This window comes from Malurus melanocephalus, unplaced genomic scaffold (assembly GCF_030028575.1).
Source record: "Malurus melanocephalus ecotype Western Australia unplaced genomic scaffold, MMel_1.1 scaffold_371, whole genome shotgun sequence".
NCBI classification, from domain to species: Eukaryota; Metazoa; Chordata; class Aves; order Passeriformes; family Maluridae; genus Malurus; species Malurus melanocephalus.
The window spans coordinates 534,721-554,962 of NW_026623603.1; the positions used below are offsets into that span (position 1 = coordinate 534,721).

General features: G+C 50.3%; 1 protein-coding gene across 1 annotated transcript; it reads right to left on the reverse strand.

Moving 5' to 3' along the window:
* On the reverse strand, positions 1 to 18,781 carry DELE1 (DAP3 binding cell death enhancer 1). Its single transcript, XM_057378688.1, has 11 exons — positions 18,454 to 18,781; positions 18,278 to 18,374; positions 18,037 to 18,157; positions 17,582 to 17,725; positions 11,178 to 11,233; positions 9,281 to 9,374; positions 8,420 to 8,562; positions 7,427 to 7,585; positions 6,439 to 6,531; positions 2,998 to 3,154; positions 1 to 2,124 (listed from the first exon to the last, which is right to left on the reverse strand). The coding sequence occupies exons 1-11, from the start codon at positions 18,555 to 18,557 to the stop codon at positions 1,868 to 1,870; spliced, it is 1,425 nt and encodes a 474-aa protein (XP_057234671.1). The 5' UTR covers positions 18,558 to 18,781; the 3' UTR covers positions 1 to 1,867.
* Between the last annotated feature and the right edge of the window lie 1,461 nt (positions 18,782 to 20,242).

The window sequence follows — 20,242 nt, forward strand, 5'->3', positions numbered from 1 at the left end:
CAAGAGCTATAGAGTAAGATTTCCCCAGGTGGACTTCTTAATATCCAAAATGTTCTGTTTTATTTGGAGTCTCCAAAATGCTTGTGCAGATGAGCCCATGTCTGGCACCCATCCACAGATGGGTTTGGCCTGGTCTGCTCATGCTGCTGCTCTGCTAACACAAATCTCTTGCTGGTTTGTTTTACAAACAAAACAGGTTCTTGCACCAAAACAATGTCAGAGAGCCAARTTCTGACTGAGATGCAGCTGTGCAAACCAGGAGGGAAGCATTYGTGACTGAGGAGGTGCAGCCCTGTGGGATTCCTCTGCACCTGGGGAGCACACAGAGAGGGACAAACACMCGGCACAACCTCACATCTCCCTGTGCAAAGTTGCTTTGATGTGCCTGTTRGAGGACAATCCTACACAAAAATACCTTTTAACAAGCAGGTTTAAAAGGAGACAAATTCCTCCCTCTTGGTTCAATTTCCTGATTYTGCAAACTGCTTTCAACCCCGCAGCCCCTCTCCCATCCTGAGCAATGCGTAAGCACACTGGGGATTATCACAGCATAGGAAATCCACCCCAGGAATTTCCTGCTCCTTGTATCCTGCTTGATAAAGGAAATGGGCTAAGAAAGTTTGGTCTGAGCAGAAGGAGAGAGCAGATCAGAACAATCAGATGTGTTGAGGGCTGGCTGTGCCCCTCCCTTGCTGCGTGGAGAAGTTCAGGATGAGGCTGTTGCCTTTGTTTTGCAGAGCCTGATCTGCACAAAGCAGCAGAGCACCACGGCCACAGGAAGCCGGACAGTTTGCASAGATGCCCTTGAACCAGTTTAAACTGGTGTGAACAAATGCCTTTTTCCAGATTCACCTGCCCCAGTGGAAGAAATTATCATACCAGCTGCCTGCTGCTGCTGCCTGCCAGTGGTGCCTCCCCGCTGGGAGCATCCCTTATCCACTCTGCTGAAAACGAGCTGGTGTGCTCRGCAAACAGGGACAAGATGAATTCTGAAGCAAACCTTGCTCACTGTGTTTCAGAGGTGTGCCCATGGGAGCAGCTCRCTGCCAGGGCTGCAGGAGTGAGGACTGGGCACAGAAGGACACTGACATGGGGCAGGATGGCCAGGGACAGCTGTCACTCTCACTGACACAAGTGAGTCTGTCACATCCCATAAAAAACYGGGTCCTAATAATGAAAATTCACTTGTGCTTGCCCAGGTTTGAAAGCAGATTCAACTGGACAGTGGCAACAGAGAGCCAGCCCAGCCTGTGCTGGTAGCAGGGCCACGTTGAGGACTTGCCCTGAAGAGAGAGCACATTGCCTCAGAGGGTGTGGGCTAGGACAGTCCCAGGGGTAGTTGCCAGTGTCCCTAAATGGTGGCTTGTAAACCTTGCTGGGGTACCACGTGCAAGACATGCTGGGCTACAGGAACTGTACCCCCAAATCACACCACTGTGGGGCAGAACCACAGAATGGTTTGGGCTGGAGGAGGCTTTAAGTTCATCTTGTTCCCTGCCGTGACAGGGACACCTTCCATGGTCCCAGGGTGCTCCAAGCCCCAGTGTCCAGCCTGGCCCTGGACACTTCCAGGGATCCAGGGGCAGCCACAGCTTCTCTGGGCACCCTGTGCCAGTGGCACGGTGGGAGTTTGTGCATGGCTCTAATAATGAAATGCAGGTACAGAAGCAACGTCCTTGTGTGCAGTGTAAGAGGTCCAGAGGACTTGGCATTGCAGGAAACATCACAAGGTTTATTCTCAATCCCTGGTACTTAAAAATGCCTCCTGTTCCACGAACAGAAAGCTTTGTCTCCCCACTCACTGCCAGCCTGCTCCCAGGCCACTCCAAGGCTGCCTTGCCYCTGCCTGTGTCACCCACTGGCTGCCCTACTGCCAGCAGTGCTGGGGCTCCCAGCCCCGCAGCTCCAGAGGCACTGTCCTGGCTCCAAAGGCATGGCTCCATCCTGCACTGCTCAGCAGCATCACATGGAGCCTGTCTGTGCTCCACGAGTGGGGCAGGGGTAGGGCACAYTGTCCTGCCTGGGTGCTGGGGACACCTGCACACACAGGCTCAAGAGTCCAGAAACTGGGGCTGGAGGAGGAGGCTCTTAATCCCGAAGGGAAGGGATGCTTTGTGTGCACACCTGAAAACAGAAAAACAAGGTATTAATGCCACTGTCAAAGGCTGGGCGTGATGATCATTCAACCACAGAATATCCAGAGCTAGRAGGGACCCCTAAGGATCAAGTCCAGCTCCTGATCCTGCACAGACATCCCAACAATCCCACCCTGTGCATCCCTGGGAGYGCTGTCSAAATGCTTCCCGAATTCACACAGGTTTGGTGCTGTAACCACTTTACTGGGRAGCCTGTTCCACTGCTCAACCAACCTCTGGGTGAGAAACCTTTCCTGATATCCAGCCTAAAYSCCCCYTGACAGAWCTCCAGCCATTCCCCTGGTCACAGGGCACAGAGACTCCAGCTGTCCCTGCACTGGGAATGTTGAGAACCACAAYGAGCTCTGCCCTCAGGCTTCTCTGCTCCAGCTGAATCAGCCCAGTGCCCTCAGCTGCTCCACACAAGGCATCCCTTCCAGACCCTTCCCCATCATGGCCTCCTTTGGACACTCCCTAATGGCTTAATGACTTTTTCATATTGTGGTGCCAAARCCAGGCCCCAAAACTGGAGGTGAGGCTGCCCCGGTGCAGAGCAGAGCGGGACAATCCCTCCCTGGCCCATCTGGTGATGCTGGGCCTGATGCCCCCCAGGRCACGRTTTGCCTTTCCACCATAAATGATTCTGTGATACATCAGATTATGGGAACAGCTTCCCCACTTCAGCTGGACTGGAAAGAGGTGCTTAGAAGTGGAAAGAACTGAGCAGGAAAAGCAATGCTGTCCCTTGAATACAAAGAACTCCTTTGTGCCGTGCCCCGTGTGACCCCTCCTGTGGCAGCACAGGCCCCACTCTCCCGGGGTCACTCCCTGACACAGTGCCCAGCCCCTGGTGCCCTGGTACCTTGCAGCTCGTGCTCCCATGCCCGCAGTCTGTCCTGGGCCTGCCTGCTGCCTGCAGCCGCCGCCTGCCGGTAGTGCCTCAGCGCCTCCGCCAGGTCCTGCCGTGCTCCCAGGCCCTGCTCGTAGCACACGCCCACGTGGTACCTGCTCTGGGCATCCTGGCACAGCCACCGGCATGGGGACAAGGGACAGCAGCACAGAGAGTCTTTAACACCTTCTTTAAAGTTTACTGCTCTTTGCTCACCTTCTTAAGTTTACCCCTGTATCCCTCGGTCTGTATCTTCAGTAATTCAGTCCTCTGGAGAGAAGCAGAATCTCTGACTCTGCTCCTTCCTGTCCCTTCCCAATTAAATTCACTGATTTCCCTTCAACAGCCGGGGCTGTGTCAGGGGAACAAAGGAGCAACTGGCTCTGCAGAGCATCCGAGGTGTCTCAGAGGTCAGAGCTGAGGTGTCCTGAGCAGCCCTGACTGCGCCACATCCTGATCCCACCCAAACTCCGACCACGCCCTGGGACTGCCCTAAGATAGTGCAAGCCCAGTTCTTGTAAAAACATCACAAATGGCACAGAAGTTCTTGCTGCCAAGGGTTGGGAGATTCCCCTTTAACACAAGAGTGCAGCACTCTCCTGCTCAGCCCCACCTAATTCTATTCCAGCAGAAATCTCAAGCAGCAGAAATGAAGTAAATGAAGCAAACATGCACTAGAGAAAAAGCACCTGAACCACTCAGACATATGWAACTGCTGGGAATGAACTGGAAAGCAAAGTTGTCACTGCAGTGAAGCCAAATCCAAACCCATGACATGTTTATGTGTCAGCTGTGCACTYTGAGATCCAGTGGGAGGAAAAGGGTCTCAGACAGCAGGAAAGCAGGATGACACTCCTGAAGACATTAAAAAGACTGCACGGACTTGTGGTCACACAGACCTTTCCAGTAACAAAGCCAGCAGCACAACCTGAACAGTGTGACTGCCAGAAACATGATCTAAACAAGGCTTTGGGGAAAAAAAGAAAGAAAAGAAGAAAGAAAAACCAAAAAAAAAAAACCCAACCCAGTAAGTAGCAAGTTTTAATAAAGCCATGAGAAAAGAACATATTGCAAGTGTTRCTGTCTGGGATGTAGCTGGTAGAGGCAAGTGAAGAACTCAGTGAGTGGGTGCTTTGCAAAATGTTGCAAGTCTCAGTTTATGACAGCAATAAACTCCKTTAGAGATGAGATAAACACGTTGAAGGATTGGCACTTCAGCTGTGACAAGAGATAGGGTTCAATCAGGAGTGCTGCACCAACCATCTCACACAGGATGAGCACCTCAGAGCCAAGACTGCCAGAGAGGAGATCCCCAAATTAGCACGGCACAAGTGACTGTGACACCCTTGGAGTTCTGGAAGTCAGGCTCAGTTCTCCACCAGCACTCTTTAATGGGGGTTTATAKTCTGTGGCTGCATGTAGGAAATAAGGCAGGATAAAAAGTGGGAACCGAAGTAGAACAGTTCTTGTGTTGGAAAAACACTTGTCAGAATTCCCTGCTCGGCTCTAGCTGAGAGGAACAATCAGAGAAACGCTGAATCCGTGACTTTTTGTGCCTGTTTTCATTTTTCTGAAGTTGCACTAAATGCTGCTGCCCTTGCTTCATCTATACCCAGCATTCTTTCAGCCAACTAAACAAAAATTCCAGCTCCAGGGTGATAGGAAGTGAACCTGTCCATGGAACCCTTCTCCCAGAGAAGCAGGTACATCCCAGGGAGCCCCTGATCAACTGCTCTCAAGGCTGAGCCTCTGGAGCAGAGATGGGGAAGGATGCTTGGACTCTGAACTGCCATGGCTGGAACCAAAACATGCCAGGGGCACACCTGAGGAGCTGCAGTTACCTGCCAGGTTTTGTGTTGTTAATGCATTACCAGTAAAAGACAAYCTTCTATTTAATGGGATAATTCTATGTGATATTGTTCAGCATAAACACCTGACTCCAGGCTGGAAGAAAAGGAGATAAGCATACAGTTTATGAGAGATCTTCAGCAGATTCAGAATTAACTASTGAGGGCTGTGATGCCTGAGCTGCTGCTGGAAGCCAGGCCTAGTCCCATCACAATGACAACATCTCCATCCTGAACAGAGGATAAAAACCCAAGTGCCAAAGTTTACAATGATGTTAGGCCATTCAGAGTGGTCAAACTTACTGTAAGGAATTCATTAAAGAAGATCTCACAAGACTAAGGAGCAGGCAACACAATSACAAAGGAAACAGTACTGGCAAATGCAAAGTAGTGCTTATAGAAAGCTTATAGAAAGAAATTTGGGTGTCCCACTGTGATGGTTCCCTGAGCCCATCTAATCACTGCTCAGTGTCAGGCAAAGGGCAAACAGCATTAGGAATTATTGCAAGGGAATGCAGAACAAAGCTGAGGATCTCATTATGTGAGCTCCATGGCGTACCTCCATCCTGAGTCCACTTTTAGTCCAAGCATCTTAAAATGGTCAAAGGAGAATTAGAAAAATAGAGAGAAGACTGACAAGCAAAATAGAACAGCTTAACTACACGGAGAGACAAACTAAACCAGCACTGAGCAGCCTGCAAAAGAAATGACTCAGAGAGGACACACTAAAGGGCACCACAACCAGAACTATTAGCCAGCAGAACAGGCAATAGCTATTCATTATTTTCCATTGCACAAAAGCTGGGGGAACTGAAGTTAAAATGAACAAGTTCTTCAGGGAAAAAAAAAACCCTGGCCATTATAATGCAGCTGAAAACAAGGGGACAATGTCGCAGTGCTGGAAAGAAACAGAGCTGTGGGATGCAGAAACGTGCCTGCAAGACATGGCATCCACATTTCTGCTCCTCTGAACATTGGTGGGGGCTCAGGAGAGTGCTGTGCCCACATTGTGGCACTGCCCTTCAAAAGAGAAGCCTGGGTCATTGAGAAAGTGCAAACAAGAAGATTCCTGGGGATCTGGGAAGAGAAATAGCAACAATGGGGTAAGGCTGAATGGAGATTCAAGTATTTAAGGATGTTAAAAGTCCCTGAATTAAAAAATAAATCCAAAAACAGTCTTTTCATCCTTTCTATAAAAGGAAAGAAACAAGGGGCCAGTTTGGAAGAAGAGATGTGAGACAGACACAACAAAGTTCTCCAAGTGAAGCAGTAGTGAAAGATTTTGACTGAAGAGGGTGTAGATGCTCCATAATGGGAAACCTGCACAATTCTGGTAGCTGGATACAGGCACTGGTGCTGCAGGAACTGCTCCAGCCCAACAGGGCTGTCTCTGCCTCCATGTTCTGYAGGGTCTGTGCCTGGGGCTGTCTCCTCTCCAATAGGCATCAAGGCTCCTCTCTGTCCTTTCACACTGTGCAGTAAAATTCGCTCCCATTTCCAAAAAGCCTGAAATGTGCCTCCTGCAGACCCCCAAGTGAGGACAATCCCTGACAGAGTGATTACTTACACCACTGTTTGCTGCCTGCAGCAGATACTTCAGACCCCTCTTCTCCTGGGACTGCAGCCCCCTCATGTAGAACACGCCAAGATAAGCCTGTGCCTGCAATAAAACCACACGGTCCAGATCAGCCACGATTTTAATTACTCAGTTCTTTTACTGATTTTTCAAGCTGTTTACTGATTTTTCAAGCTGCTCACAAGGTTACTGTGGCAGTATGGTAAGGACCCCACTTGTGTAGAGGCTGCTGGGAGAGTTGAGAGGGGCTGCCCTAGGAAAAATCAGCAGGACATGATAAACACAAAGAAATCCTATTTGAGACCCTGAATATAATTTCAAACTTCCCTGTGGGAGTCAGAGCCAGGGAACGGCTCCTACTTGTGACCTGTCCCTAAGATCCAGCACTCCCTGGACAGTGTCCTAGAGTGGGCACAGGTCCTGCCAGACTGGCATTCCCAGGACAAGATGTCACAATCCTAAATGCATCTCCTGAGGAGTGGGAAAAGAGGGCAGGATACACAGATCTGCTCATTCCCGGATGAGTCATCTCGGGAAGTCACAGACACAAAATGAGGATCTGCTCTTGCTTCAGGCACTGCAAGCTCCCAGCACAGCGACCTGTACTGTTAGAACTGAGAGAAAATGAAAACTGAGCTGTGTTTTCAACCACAGGTCAGCTCTCCTAAGCCAAAGGTTTGATGCAAGAGCCACAGACAACCAATGTGTGACAATGACACAGGGGCTCCTGCGTGCAGGCAGGGCTGGCTCCCAGGCACTGCCAGGAATAAAAACAGAGAATCAGAGAAAGGTTTGGGTCAGAAGGGACCTTAAAGACCCTCTAGTTCCCACCCCCTGCTGGGAGCAGGGATAAATATGCTGGAAGGCTTTTGCTTCCAGTCTCACAAACGCTGCTCTCTGGGATGCCCTGTGGCTCCCAGCCCTCAGTGAGGGCTCTGTGCTGGCTGTCTCCTGTCACCTGCCGTGCTGTGGAACCAACCTCTGTAATYCCAGCCACTGCTGCTTGCTCCAGGAGTGCCACAGCCTTGTGATGCCTGTCCCGGGCGTTGGCAGGGCCGTGCTGCAGGAGGAACCTGGCATAGCGGTACTGGGCCATGGGGTGACAGCTGCTGGCTGCCYGGCAGTAATAAAATCCTGCCTGCAAAAAGAGAAAGCCAGGTAAAACATGCCCTGAGCATGACATGGCTCCTCTGTCTAGACCCATCACAAGCTGCAGCCTTCCCCAGAGCCCTCCTACACCTCTCTGCAGGAGAAATTCAGCTGGCTTCAGTGAGCCACTGGACTGTGCCTACCCCAGAGCCCTGGAACCATCCTKGCTGATCCAGTCCAACCTCCCCAGGCTGAGGAGGGTGGCACTGGGCCAGCAATGACTCAAACCAAGCTGCCTTTGCAGCTCTTCCCAGCTCCAGCAGCTGCTGGCCAGCTTGCACTAGATGGCAGGCTGTAGTTACAGACCCAAACTGGAGAAGTGAGAAGCCCTGGGATGTGCAGTGGTGTCTTAAATACAGCAACATGACAGGTTTCTCCTCAGAACCCCGCTGGGTGCTGGTAGCACAGCCTGTGCACCTGGAGAACCCTCACGAGCTGGGGGAAAGGGGATCTCAGAGCACCTCTCGGAGGGCATCGATGGCACTCAAGGCAGCTCTGCAGAGCTGCAATTTTTATTATTTCCAGCATTTTCTACTGAATCTTCAGAGACTGGGCACTGCCCAGGCTCCCCAGGGAATGGTCCCAGCCCCGAGGCTGCCAGAGCTGCAGGAGMRTTTGGACAGCGCTGCCAGGGGTGTGCAGGGTGGGATTGTTGGGGGGTCTGTGCAGGGWCAGGAGCTGGACTCGATCCCTGTGGGTTCCCTCCAGCTCAGGACATTCCATGACTTCCTCACTCGTGTAAAAGGAACAAAGCTCCAGCACCCAACAAAGCCCCATCTATGGGTGGCTGCTGCCCACGCCCAGCCCCCCAAGCCCYGGGTACCTTTTCCAGGTCCTTTTCCGTGCCCCTGCCATGCTCGTAGCACAGCCCCACGTTGAACTGGGCTTTGCTGTAGCCCCGATCYGCCGCCAGCTTGAAGCAGGTGAAGGCAACCCGGCTGTGCCCTGCCCTCATGCTCTCAATCCCTGGGGAAAACACAGCCTCAAAACCAGGAAAACAGGGAAAAGAGCACATGGCCACAACCCAGCCTCCACTGCAGCAACCTCCCCCACAGCCACTGGGCCTTCCTTGGCTCACACCAAGTGCTCTGGGCCACTTCCAGCTGGCTCACCAACCCTCACTCCACAGTTTCCATAAGAAAAATGGCAACACTGCATTTTAGGGATTTTTCTAGGCTTGTGGCAAGGAGGGATCACAGGCTAACACAACGTATGGCTCACACAGAAACAACTTGCTTTTCAGTGCTTCAACTAATGGTGTATATAGGGCAGGGACTTTTCTTAGCTCATTGCATCTTCCTTCTGCTTTTCTTAGAGTTGCAATCCCRCAATTGCTTTTTCAGCTTGCCAGGAAAACTGTGAGCTCAGACAATAAAAGGAGGATACAAGGATGTGACATCTTGTGTCGCAAAAAAGACAGAGATGGCTTAATTTCCAACTACAGATGTCAGGACAACAGTGCAGGCTTCAAGCAAGCCTGGATTGAAATATGCTGAGATAAATCAGGTGGCACGATGGGACAAAGGGCAATAAATCTCTCCAAGCACAGTTAAAATTGCTGAAAGGAGGCTTCAGCTTGGGTATTTGCCATCCCTGACTTCTCATAAGACCTGCAACCATTTGGAGGTCCTCCAAAATGAGAAACCTGTGGTTTAAGGGCAAAACAAAACCAACTCCACATTACCAAGGATATTCAATGCAATGGAAATATCAATTCGGAAAATCTGCTGCAATTGGAAAGCGGCTTCCTCTAAATGCCCTCGCAGAGCTGGGTCACCCTGAAGAGTCAAAGAAAAAAGCCATTAAAGACAGCTAAATCATATCAAGCCTAGAGGATATTCCTGCCTGCAAACCAAGCAGTGAGACCTGTTTGTATTGTAGTACAGTCCTAAGGAGGGTGATGTCGTATGTCCACACAAAAACCTCCCTGTCCCAACACAGCCACCTCACTGGGGAAGCTGCATGGAAAATGCTCCCCTCCYCTCTGGCCAGGGAGCTTGGTGAAGCCTCTCAGGCATCATCAGACCTTGCAGAATTCAGAAAAAGCCTTATCCTAGTCACAGCATTCTGCATCTGATACTACTCACTGCAGGCTGCAGCTCCTCCCGAGGGGCAGCGCAGGGACAGCTCTGAACTCTGCTCCCTGGGACAGGGACAGCAGCCAGGGAACAGCTGGAGCTGGGCCAGGCCAGGCTCAGGCTGGAGAGCAGGGAAAGGTTCTTCTGTSCCCAGAGGGTGCTGGCACTGCCCAGGCTCCCCAGGGAATGGTCCCGGCCCCGAGGCTGCCAGAGCTCCAGGAGAGTTTGGACAGCGCTGCCAGGGATGCACAGAAGGGGGATTGTTGGGGTGTCTGTGCAGGGACAGGRGCTGGACTGGATGATCTTTTGGGGTCCCTTCCAGCTSAGGATAYTCCATGATTCTCAGATAACTCCCCCCTCCAAAAGTAACATGGCCCCTTGTTCCCTCTCAGAGCACATTGTGCCCAGAGCACAGTCCCTAACAGCACCTCCCACCTCTCCATGGGCTTCACGCTGTTCCAGCTGAGCCCAGCCCTGAGCTGAACTGAGCACTGTTTGGTGCTGCTGAAACCCTGAAGGACACAGCCAATTCCCTTCCTCCCTGTGTTGAATGGAAGGGCTTAGGCCAGGCCAGCTCCACACCCCGAGTGGCAGCAGAGCTCAGGCCACACAGGGCACATGGGAAATGWCCCTTGGCACCCACAGCCCCACTGCTCAGTGCAGGGCTACTTCCAGGAGGCCAAGACAGGGACCAAGCCCCTCCTGAGCTCTGCTCCATGACCATGGACCCAGCTCCCTACAGCCCTACACAAGTGGCACCTCCCAGGATAGGGAGATCCACACTCACCCCTTCAGCAGATCAAACAAATGCCTTCTTGGTGCCTTTTGTAGGAACTCACGCTGCTAAAATCTGAATTTACTTCCTCTCTGCTCAGAGTGTCCTTGAGCAATTGCTCAGCCGACTGATTTTTTCAAAAGGGAATTATCTGCATCTAAGACGTGAATTGCAAAGAATTGGCAGGTTTAATCACAACAAGAACAATAATATAATTTATGGCCTTGTGACTCTCGAGCTGATGCACTCTCTTCAAGCCCCAAGTGCTTCCCTCTTAAACAGACAAGAGTCAGCCCTGATTTGCAGCATTTGGAGGAGTGACACCACCTTCCCCAGTCATGGGTTGTCTGGTAAAAACCAAAATAGCAACAGCATGTAATCACCTAGTGAAAGATTGCATCGAAATGCAAATACACAGGAACACGCTGGTGCTGCTGAATTTGTTTTTTTTGTTTGGTTGCTTGGTTTGGTTTGGTTTKGTGTTTTTCCCCATTTCCTTTCAGTGCTTCCCTGCCAGCAGCTCTGTTACACGGATACCTCAAAGGATGGGGATGTCAGTTTGTAAATGATGGAATTTTGTTCTGGCTAAAGCAGAGCCCAGGATATCCCATCTCCCYTTCTTTTTCCAGCCTTGTGTGTGAGTGTTGCTCAGGCTGTGCTTGGGGTAGCTCTGGGATATGTTCCTGCAGGGAAGCTGCAGACAGGGGGTGTGGAAAACTAAATCTTACCTTTGCACTGTGGAGAACTGGCCCCACCCTGGAGCTCACAGGGATTTGGAACTCCCCTGCATTAAAAAAAAAAGCAACAAAAAAGCAAGATTAAGCACTGCTGCATCTTTGCCTCCTTCCAGCCTCTCTATTCCACAGCCCTTTCCTTATGAACTGATCTCCCATTCAGTCAGGGACATTAAGAACAGCAGCAATGCCAGTCAATCTGCCCTTTGGAGCAACAGCAACCATGTGCCACAGGAATCCAGSCCTGTGGCTGCAGCTCCTCCAGAAAGGCCCCTGGTTTTCATTTGGAGACAATAAAACATAGAAAATCTCCTTCTTCCCCTAAATGTGTGTTCCAGTAACTTGTAATCACTGCTTTAAACCTCTGTGCTTCATTTCAAATTAAAGTACTTCTACTCTGGTTTCTGCTCTCAGGCACTRGCTCTTCTGGGTTTTTTCTTCTTCACTAAAAAGCCAATTCCTCCTTTTGAAAGTCATGACATGACTAATCAGCCCCTTTTGATTCCTGTCTGTGATTCTAAAAAGACTGCACCATTCATGTCTTTCAACTGCAGCACTTTTCTGCCAGACTTGGTTAATTTTATGACTTTTGCTACTATTCCTGAATTTCCAACATTGTCCCTGAGGGGCAGACCCTCTCACCAGTGGCACAGGAAGGGTGGATCAGAACTGTGCCCAGCTTGCCCAGGGCATCACACCCAGCTCTCAGTTGAAGTGCTGCCTCCTGAACTCCTTCTCCAGGGAATTTCTTTCCAGGGTCCAGCTCTGCTAAGGGATGATCTGCCCCTTCTTCCCCCTCAGCTCATCCTGCCCTCTCAGATCCACTGGGACAGCCACGTGTTCAGCACTGTGGGGCCAGTTTCAATCAGTATATCTAACAGAGCATCTACAGCCAAAGCTAAGGCACCCTGCTCAGGGCAGAATTGTGCTGGCAGCGATGACAGTGACATTTAGTGCAGCCACTCTGAGAGGACAGTCACCTCCACAAACAGGACAGACAGGCTGAGGCCAAGTATTTTTAACCTGGATCACCACAAGCAGGTGYATCCCAGTGGACAATTAACTGCAAGTGCTGAAGCCTGGATCGCTTGGAGCCAGAGCTGCTCACAGCAGCAGTGGCTGTTCTCTCTCCATGTCYCCAACTCGAGCTGTGTGGGAGCCAAAACAAGTGGAAAAAACACCCTTTTAGGGCCTGATTCCTTGATTGCTGGCTCTGTTTGGCTCCACAAGCACTTGTGGCAGCRCAGCAGCAGCAATGAGGTGTGCAGCAGGCAGGAGTGCTCCTTGCAGTGCCTGCACTGTGGCACAGCATGCAGGAAGCCRTGGCCCATGTGCCAGCTGCAGCCTCATTATTCCCAGACAAACAATTCCCCCCTGGCTGTATTCAAATGTGCGTTATCTGAACAGGCCCCACTCATCCAACAAGCGAGATCACTATGGCAAACATGATTTCTATGCATCATTCCACCAAAAGTAGTATAATCTGTGAATTTATTAGTCGTGCTTTCCATTTCTTTGCAGACCAGGCATCGAATTATCTGATATTTCTCACTGTAAGGCTCTATCTCTCGTTCATGTATCTCCCTCGTGATGTAATTTGGGTTTTTGCCACACATTCAACTGCAAATCCCATGGAAAAAAAAAAGGTCTGTGTTAAGAATTCTCCCACTACTTGTTTAAACAGCATTAGTACATCCRTGCTTCCAAGAAACTGTACATTTTGCACAGATGCCTACTCCTAAATCAGAGATTCCTTGTTTACTGTGAAAACATCGTAATTTGGACAAACCACTGAACCATGAAAAATAAACARCCACTAATTCTGAATTCTGCCAGCCTGCAGAAGCACCTCGTGCCCCTCCATCACAGARAACCCCTCCTCACTCAAACCCCAGTGATCTCCCCACATTAGGGTTACCATTCCCAGAGAAAACATGGAAGGAAACACAAGGACCAGCTGATCCTGACACCCAGCCCCATCTCCTGAAGGGTCAGTGAGTCCCAGGATGGTTTGGGCTGGAAGGGAAATTAAASCTCACCCAGTTCCTCCCCATGCCATGGCAGGGACACCTCCCACTAYCCCAGGCTGCTCCAAGCCCCRTCCATGCTGGCCTTGGACACTGCCAGGGACACAGCTGCTCTGGGAGACCTGAATTCCCTTAGCCTCACCTCTGAGACTGGAGAAGGTGAATTATTCTTCAGGTCATGTCTAAAGATGGGAATATCACTGCTGGAATTTTCTGTGCAACTTTATTTTTACTTCTTCAAAGCCATGCTATGATGCAACCTGACTGCATTTCCTATTTTTCCACACCATCTTGCAGCTTTCAGTGCTCTGGATGCCCAACACTCACATCTTCAGCAGTTAATAAATATTTCTGTCTTTCTTCCCTGTTCATCCTGGACTAATCAAGTGTTGCTCACAGCTAGCTCCAAATGAGGAATTAATAATCTTTGCATAGACAGCCTAGATTGCTCATCCCAAAACATCCACAGGAACGAAGTCACAACAAGAGCTGGCCAAAATCCAGCATTTCTGCCTCATGGAAAATTTCACTGTTTCCAATTGGTTTCATTGTGTTTTGAAATGAAAACACACTTTTGCAGTGTCTGTAATCTCAGAATTGAAATAACGAATTTTACAGTTCTGCCAGGGGTAAAATACAACTCCCCAGGGCATCATTCAGCTGCTGTAACACTGAGACTGGCTGTAATCACCTGCTTGCTCACTCTGTGCCTTTAACTCCCAGCAAAAAGGCTCTGAGTGAGGCAAGAATTGCATGGGAAAAAATAAGATGTGAACACAGAGCTGAGGTCTCGCTGGTAGCAATATCCAGAATGCTATTTAAAGCAATTTTTAAGTTAATCTCCTAAAGTTTTCTTTTTAAACAAAGGAACAGATTTTTATCCTATTGTGCTACATTAGAATTGGAATGGCTCCTGGGGAAAGCTGGGATCCATCACACAGATCTTTGCACAGCAACAGCAGATTGTCACTGTACAGGGAGACCAGCACCAGCAAGCCTGGAAATGAACAGAAACACTGAGAGAAAGGGTAAGGGCATGGAATTCTCCCCAGAAGATCCCTTGCCATTGCTGGCAGCAGCAAATTGGAGCAGGACATTCTGCTCCTCTCTGAGCTCTGCTCTCCCATGGCAAGGCTTTGCTACCAGATTCCGCGGCATCATCTGCCAGGCGTCTGTCCTTCCCTTCCTTCTGCTCTCCCCAGCTTCCTGCTGCATCCTCATTTTGCCAGCCTCACCCACTTTCAGTAGCTAAACACCAGGAAAAAAAAATCCTGTACCTCAGGCAGGTTTTTCTGTAGAAAGCAAAATGTAGTGAAAGAAAGGGAGCATCAAGCTTCACTTTCCAGGGAAAGATTCCCAGGACTTCTCACATGACAAAACCCTGCATTTTTTCAAGCTCTTCAGAGCAAATTATCAAATCTCTTCCCTCGACTTTTCTCCATAAATTCCCACAAAATGGGATGCACAACATAATGTGGAATGTAACCCGAGGACTTATGTACGGAGCAAAATCAAATTATTTCTGACATATATTATCTCTGACAAGTGACAGTTGGAGATGCTTGGGCAGAAAGGGTGAGGAACAGGGATTATAAAGTCACGCTCTCCCTGGCAGAACTTTCCAGCAATCAGCTGTTCTGTGATCTGAGCAGGAGGTTTGGCTGGACCAATTAAGTCTAATTTCAATGGGTAATTTTACCTAATCACTTCTTGGAACCCACTTGTACTTCTGGCCTGCAGCAGYGAGTTCCACAATTTACCTGGACACTGGCCAAACACAAAATGCCTTTTGCATTTTTCCAAACTTGCTACCTGACCCTTCTGTGCTGCCTTTTAAAATGTGGATTATAAAAAGATGGTTCATATTCTCTTTCTCTTGACACTTTCAGTTTCACAGAGCACCAGCACATTCTCTGTCACCTCTTTTTTTTCAAGCTGAAGAGTCAGTCTCTGTTTGGATGTAATTGTCTCCTTGTCATCTTTTCTTTGCAGCTTTGTCCCTGTTTTTCAGACACTGTCTTTTCCTTCAGTGTTCAAGACGTGGCTACATCCCAGACTCACAGGAACCCATGGCACTGCCTTGTCCTCAGCTCCTTCCTTCACCATAATTAACATTTAATTGGCCTCACTGCTGCCGAGCACTGACTTAACCTTATCAAAGGCACATCCACAGTGACTTTAAATGTTCCCTCTGCAAGACAATTATTAATTTGACACTCCTCATTCTGCATGTGTATTTACAGCCACACTCTCCATGTCCACTCATTTAACCCACCTGAGGATTACGCTGCCTTTGGTTCTTGGGCAATCTTTGCCTGTGACTTTCAGATTTGACTGCCCTGAATAATTTTGTACCATTTGCTGCTTCTGTTGCCTCGCTTGTCACCTCTTTTTTTTCCAAATCACTGCTGACTGTGCTGAACAGARCAGATTTAACAAAGGACAGGGGAATCCTACAGCAATGGCTCACCACTGTGAAAACCTTCCTGTGCTTTAAGGAGTTACCAGCCTGAGAGTAACCCCTCTGTGTTCCTTCACATCAGCTTTACTTCTTTAGATAGCTTTGGTTTAGGTCCTGTCTGGATGATTTTCAGAAAGCTAAAAGCTGGATAATCTTGCTCCACATGCCTGTTGACTTCTCCAAAGAAGTCTTAATAGATTTACAACTCTCAAGTCTCAGCAAGGGAGCAAGCTGGCCTGAGAAATGGCTCCCCAAATCCTTCCAAGACCTTTGATACAGCCCACTCATCCCAGCATCTGACACTTCTATCCTGTAACTGAGTTTCTATCAAATTACAATCACCTTTTTTTGCAGTTCTTCGCCTCAAACAAACACCCACCCACCCCTTTCTAAAAGCCAAACTGTCCAATCTGTCAGTGCTCATTTCCCTGGTCACAGAGAAGGTTTGAGGATGGGATTACAGACCATCGTTGGAGGCTCAGTGATTTCCCAGCTTCTGAAGAACATCTGAACAAAGACCGCATGGCCTCAGTGACTTGTCACTGTTCAATTTATCAGTTTGCCTAAAAGCTCTTCCTGTTGACTCTCAGCAGGGAACTTTGTCAGACACACATTCACTCCAGGATGTTCAGCTGTGCCAACTGGAGGCATTGCTGTCTCCACTTCTTCCCACCACTCCTCCCAGAGGTCCGTGTCCAGTCACCTGCCAGTGCTGGAGTGCTTCTTAATATGCTCCAGGCTAAAGCAGATGGGTTAAACAGTCTAATTGGCAGTTTAGGTAAATTAACCTGGCTGTTTTCCTGGAGTTAATTAGGAGACATGGAAACAAAATGCTCCATTTGCCAACTGATGGGAATGGTAACCTCTGGCAGGAGAAGGTTTGATAAGCAGTGATGGGCAGTAGCTGAAATCAGCACTGAAGGAGGCCAAAATTCTGCAAGAAGGCAAAAAATAGTGAACAGCTCTGATTTTTTCTGCAGCATCTTCATTATTTAAATGCTTCACTGTGAGGGCAGTGAGGCCCTGGCACAGAACAGCTGTGGCTGCCCTTGGATCTCTGGAAGTGCCCAAGGCCAGGCTGGACAGGGCTTGGAGCACCCTGCGATAGGAGAAGGTGTGCCTGCCCATGGCAGGGAACAGGATGAGCTTTAAGGTCCCTTCCAATCCAAACCAGTCTGTTATYGTGTAATTAGCCAATATCTGTGGCTGGTTTCCTTATGTGCCTCTTCTACACCRCTACTGAATTTTGTCCCCTTTCCACCTGTTCCAGCAGGTTTTCTGCTTCCAATAACTTTCCTGAGGCCATTATCAGAGTTTCTGCATCTAGTGAGCTGTGGGCCTCATCTGATCTTCCTTGGTGTGACTTTAAATCCCCTATGTAGGACACRCTTTCCTGGGTGAGACTTCAATTTTGTTGGAGTCTATCTTTCTATTTTTATAAAACTCATTTTAATAATGTCTTTGATACCGCCTTYGACTGTCTTATCTATGGCATAAGAGCTCAGAAATGCATCCTCATCCTGCAGGAAGAGAATAATTCCTTTAGTTTCACACCATGTACACCAGTCTCCCAGATCAATGGTGCAGCATCCTCCTGAATCCTTCTGGCTGCAAACATCTGTCCACAATAACAGAACAGGACTGGATACCGTAATCAGCCTGCTGAGGCAGAGCAGTGTTGGGAAAGCTGTTGTCACCTGCAGTTACAGCCTCGTCTCTCCCTTCAGGGGATTTTTTACCTCCTRTCTCTGGACTCCTGACTCATCTCTCTGAAATTCAGCCTGTCCACCCTCACCTGCCTCCTCAAGTGTCAATAAATGGCTATGCAYTGCTTTAGCCCTGAGCTTGCCTTGGGGAAACTCCGAAGTCCTTCTGCCACAAGTACCCTGCCCCAAGCACATGGCACATACCTCCTTCTGCCCAGGGCTGCCTCTCTCCTTGCCCTGAGGGGATGCCTGAGGATGAATCCTCTGGTACAGCCTCTGGACTTGCTTTCTGCAGGAACTGGGACCCCGGCTGCTCACTGGGACAGCTGGTTGAGGCTTCAGTCACCACTGTAATACAGAGCACAAAAACTGTGTCTGCTCCAGGCAACAACAGCCGATTGTGGATGTACTCARTGTTGTCTGACCATACAGACAAGCAGAAGGAAAGTTCGTGGAGCAGAATCCAGAACAGAAAACAAAGGTAAGGGCATGCAAAGTGTGACTGCACCGAATCGTTGAGAAGCAGAGATTGTCCTGACACGCTCCCCAAGGCCTGAGAGCGGCTGGCAGCCTCTCCCAGGCTCAGTTAGCACACCACGAGGCAGGAATTCCACCCGAGAGCCCCCACAGCCCTCCCTCCCCAGGCCAGAGCCGCTGACCTGTGGGCTGCGGGGGCAGCGAGGAGAGCCAGGGCACCCTTCTTTCTGTCCTGGCGTCCGGCAGCGACCTCAGCCAGGCGATCTGCCTGAGCAGCTGCAGCAGCAGCGCGCCCACAGCGCCCTAAGGAGAAGCGCACACGAGTCAGAGAGCGGCCCCGCTCCCTCGTCCCGTTCGCAGCCAGCCCCTCGTCCCCGGCTCGGGTTCGGGGATCCTCCGCGCTGTCCCGGCGCTGCTCCTCACCCAGGTGACRGCCTCCCGCACGGAGTAGCGGGGCACCAGGCCGGGCAGTGCCTGCCGCCGTCCTCCTCGCTCCGGGCCATCCTGACACGCGGGCGCCCTGCAACAACCACACACAGAGCCCCGTCAGGCCGGGCCGCGGCGCCCACCCCGGCGGGGGGATCCCGAACCGCACTCACCGCTCGGGGCTGTGGCCGCGGCCGCCGCCGCCCAGCCCGGGGGCACAGGCGGGGCGGGCGGGGGTGGGAGCACAACGACCCCGGCCCAGCAACAGCCGCCACATCCCGCCCGCCCCGCCGGCAGCGCGCACACGGCGACAGAGACGGGCGGGGGGGCGGACACGGCGGGGACACGGCGGCCCGGGGCTAAGGGGACAACGGGCACAGAAGGGACAGCGGGGACAAGCGCGGACACAGGCGGCTGGAGCCGGGCGGGCGGCGCGGCAGCATCGCCACGGAGCGGGGATAAAGCGGCACGGTCGGCACGGAGCGCGGGCAGAGCGGCAGCGGCACCACAGAGCGCGGCGAGAGCGGCACCGCCGCCATGGAGCGCGCCAAGAGCGCCGCCCGCCCCGGGAGGCCGCGCTGAGGGACCGCGCTGAGGGGGCACTGAGGGCCCGGGGCATCGTGTTTTGCAAAATGTGGAATATGTAAAACATCTCTTAAGAAAAGATTTTTTTTTTTTTTTTCCCAGTTTCATCTTGGTATACTTTCCAGCCTAATCAACAAGAAGGGAGATTAAATCCATGAAACAGCAGCTCACAAGCTCCGTGATGTCCAGGTGTTCGAAAGACCAATTACATGTTGGTAGAATCACCTAAATAATAGTGGTGACATTTCAAGAGAAGTAGTTAACAATTTGCCCAGAGTATAAGGGTGAATGAGAAGGGGATTATGAAACAGCATGCTGCCTTATTGTTGCAAAATGTGGAATAAGTTGAAATTTTCTCARGGAAGGATGTTCTCTAGTGTTTKATCTTCSTATGCTTTCRAGCCTAATCAAYAAGAAGGGAGGTTTAATCCGTGGAACAAACAGYAYCTCRCAAGCTCTAAGTGATGTCCAGGTGTTAGAAGGACAAATTACTTGGAATTACCTTGTTAAGGTTCAGGGCTGGACATGTTTCAATGATCTCAGATCCCAGGAAGTTGAGAAAGCTTGGGAAGAAGGATATACCACTGATGGTGGACACAATGCAGAGTTTATGGACCACAAGGACATTTGGCARGGCCYRCAAGATAAGGAAGAAACTGATARAGCCAGCTCAGCAARTGGGCTGAAATCGGCTCCAGTTGGGTAGAAGGTAATCCCAGCAGGGCAGGTCACAATCACTGACCCATGGCCCGAGAAAGCACTGACCCAAAAGAAGAGAAAGACTGAGTGTGGGACTAATTAGCATGAGAAGCGAGAGCCTCATTAACCAATAGAAGATAGAATACTAATTAGTAAGAGAATTAGGTGATGTGTAGCCAATGAACACTGACGCCTTTGTTTGCTAAAATAATGACAAGTTTTGGTGGTGGCTATGATGGCTTTGGGGATTTGCCACCCAGCCCCCTTTCCTGCACATAACTGTCAGTCAATCAAATACATAGACTCTGGATCAGCCTCCTGCACAGCAGGGAAAGAACCTGTTTTGGGATAACAGGGAGGGTCTCTGGGGAAGTGCTGTTGTTGGGGTGGGGGATAACCCCCTTTGGAAAGTATGGGTAGGGACACACCCTGCTCTGGTCATTCTCAGGTTATTCCTGCAGCTCTGGGCTGTCTGTGAGCGTTCCCTGAGCTCTGAGAAGAGCCCTGGGGCTGACAAAATATGGGAACCACATTAGTAGGGGGAAGTGCTGAAGGATTTCTGAGCCTGTGATTACTTACAAACTGAATAAAGTGCCTTTTCCTCACCAAGAGCTGCAGCGCAGATTGGTGTTTGGGTGCTGCAGTGGAGTTAGTTACACAAGGGCAAACTGCTACCAG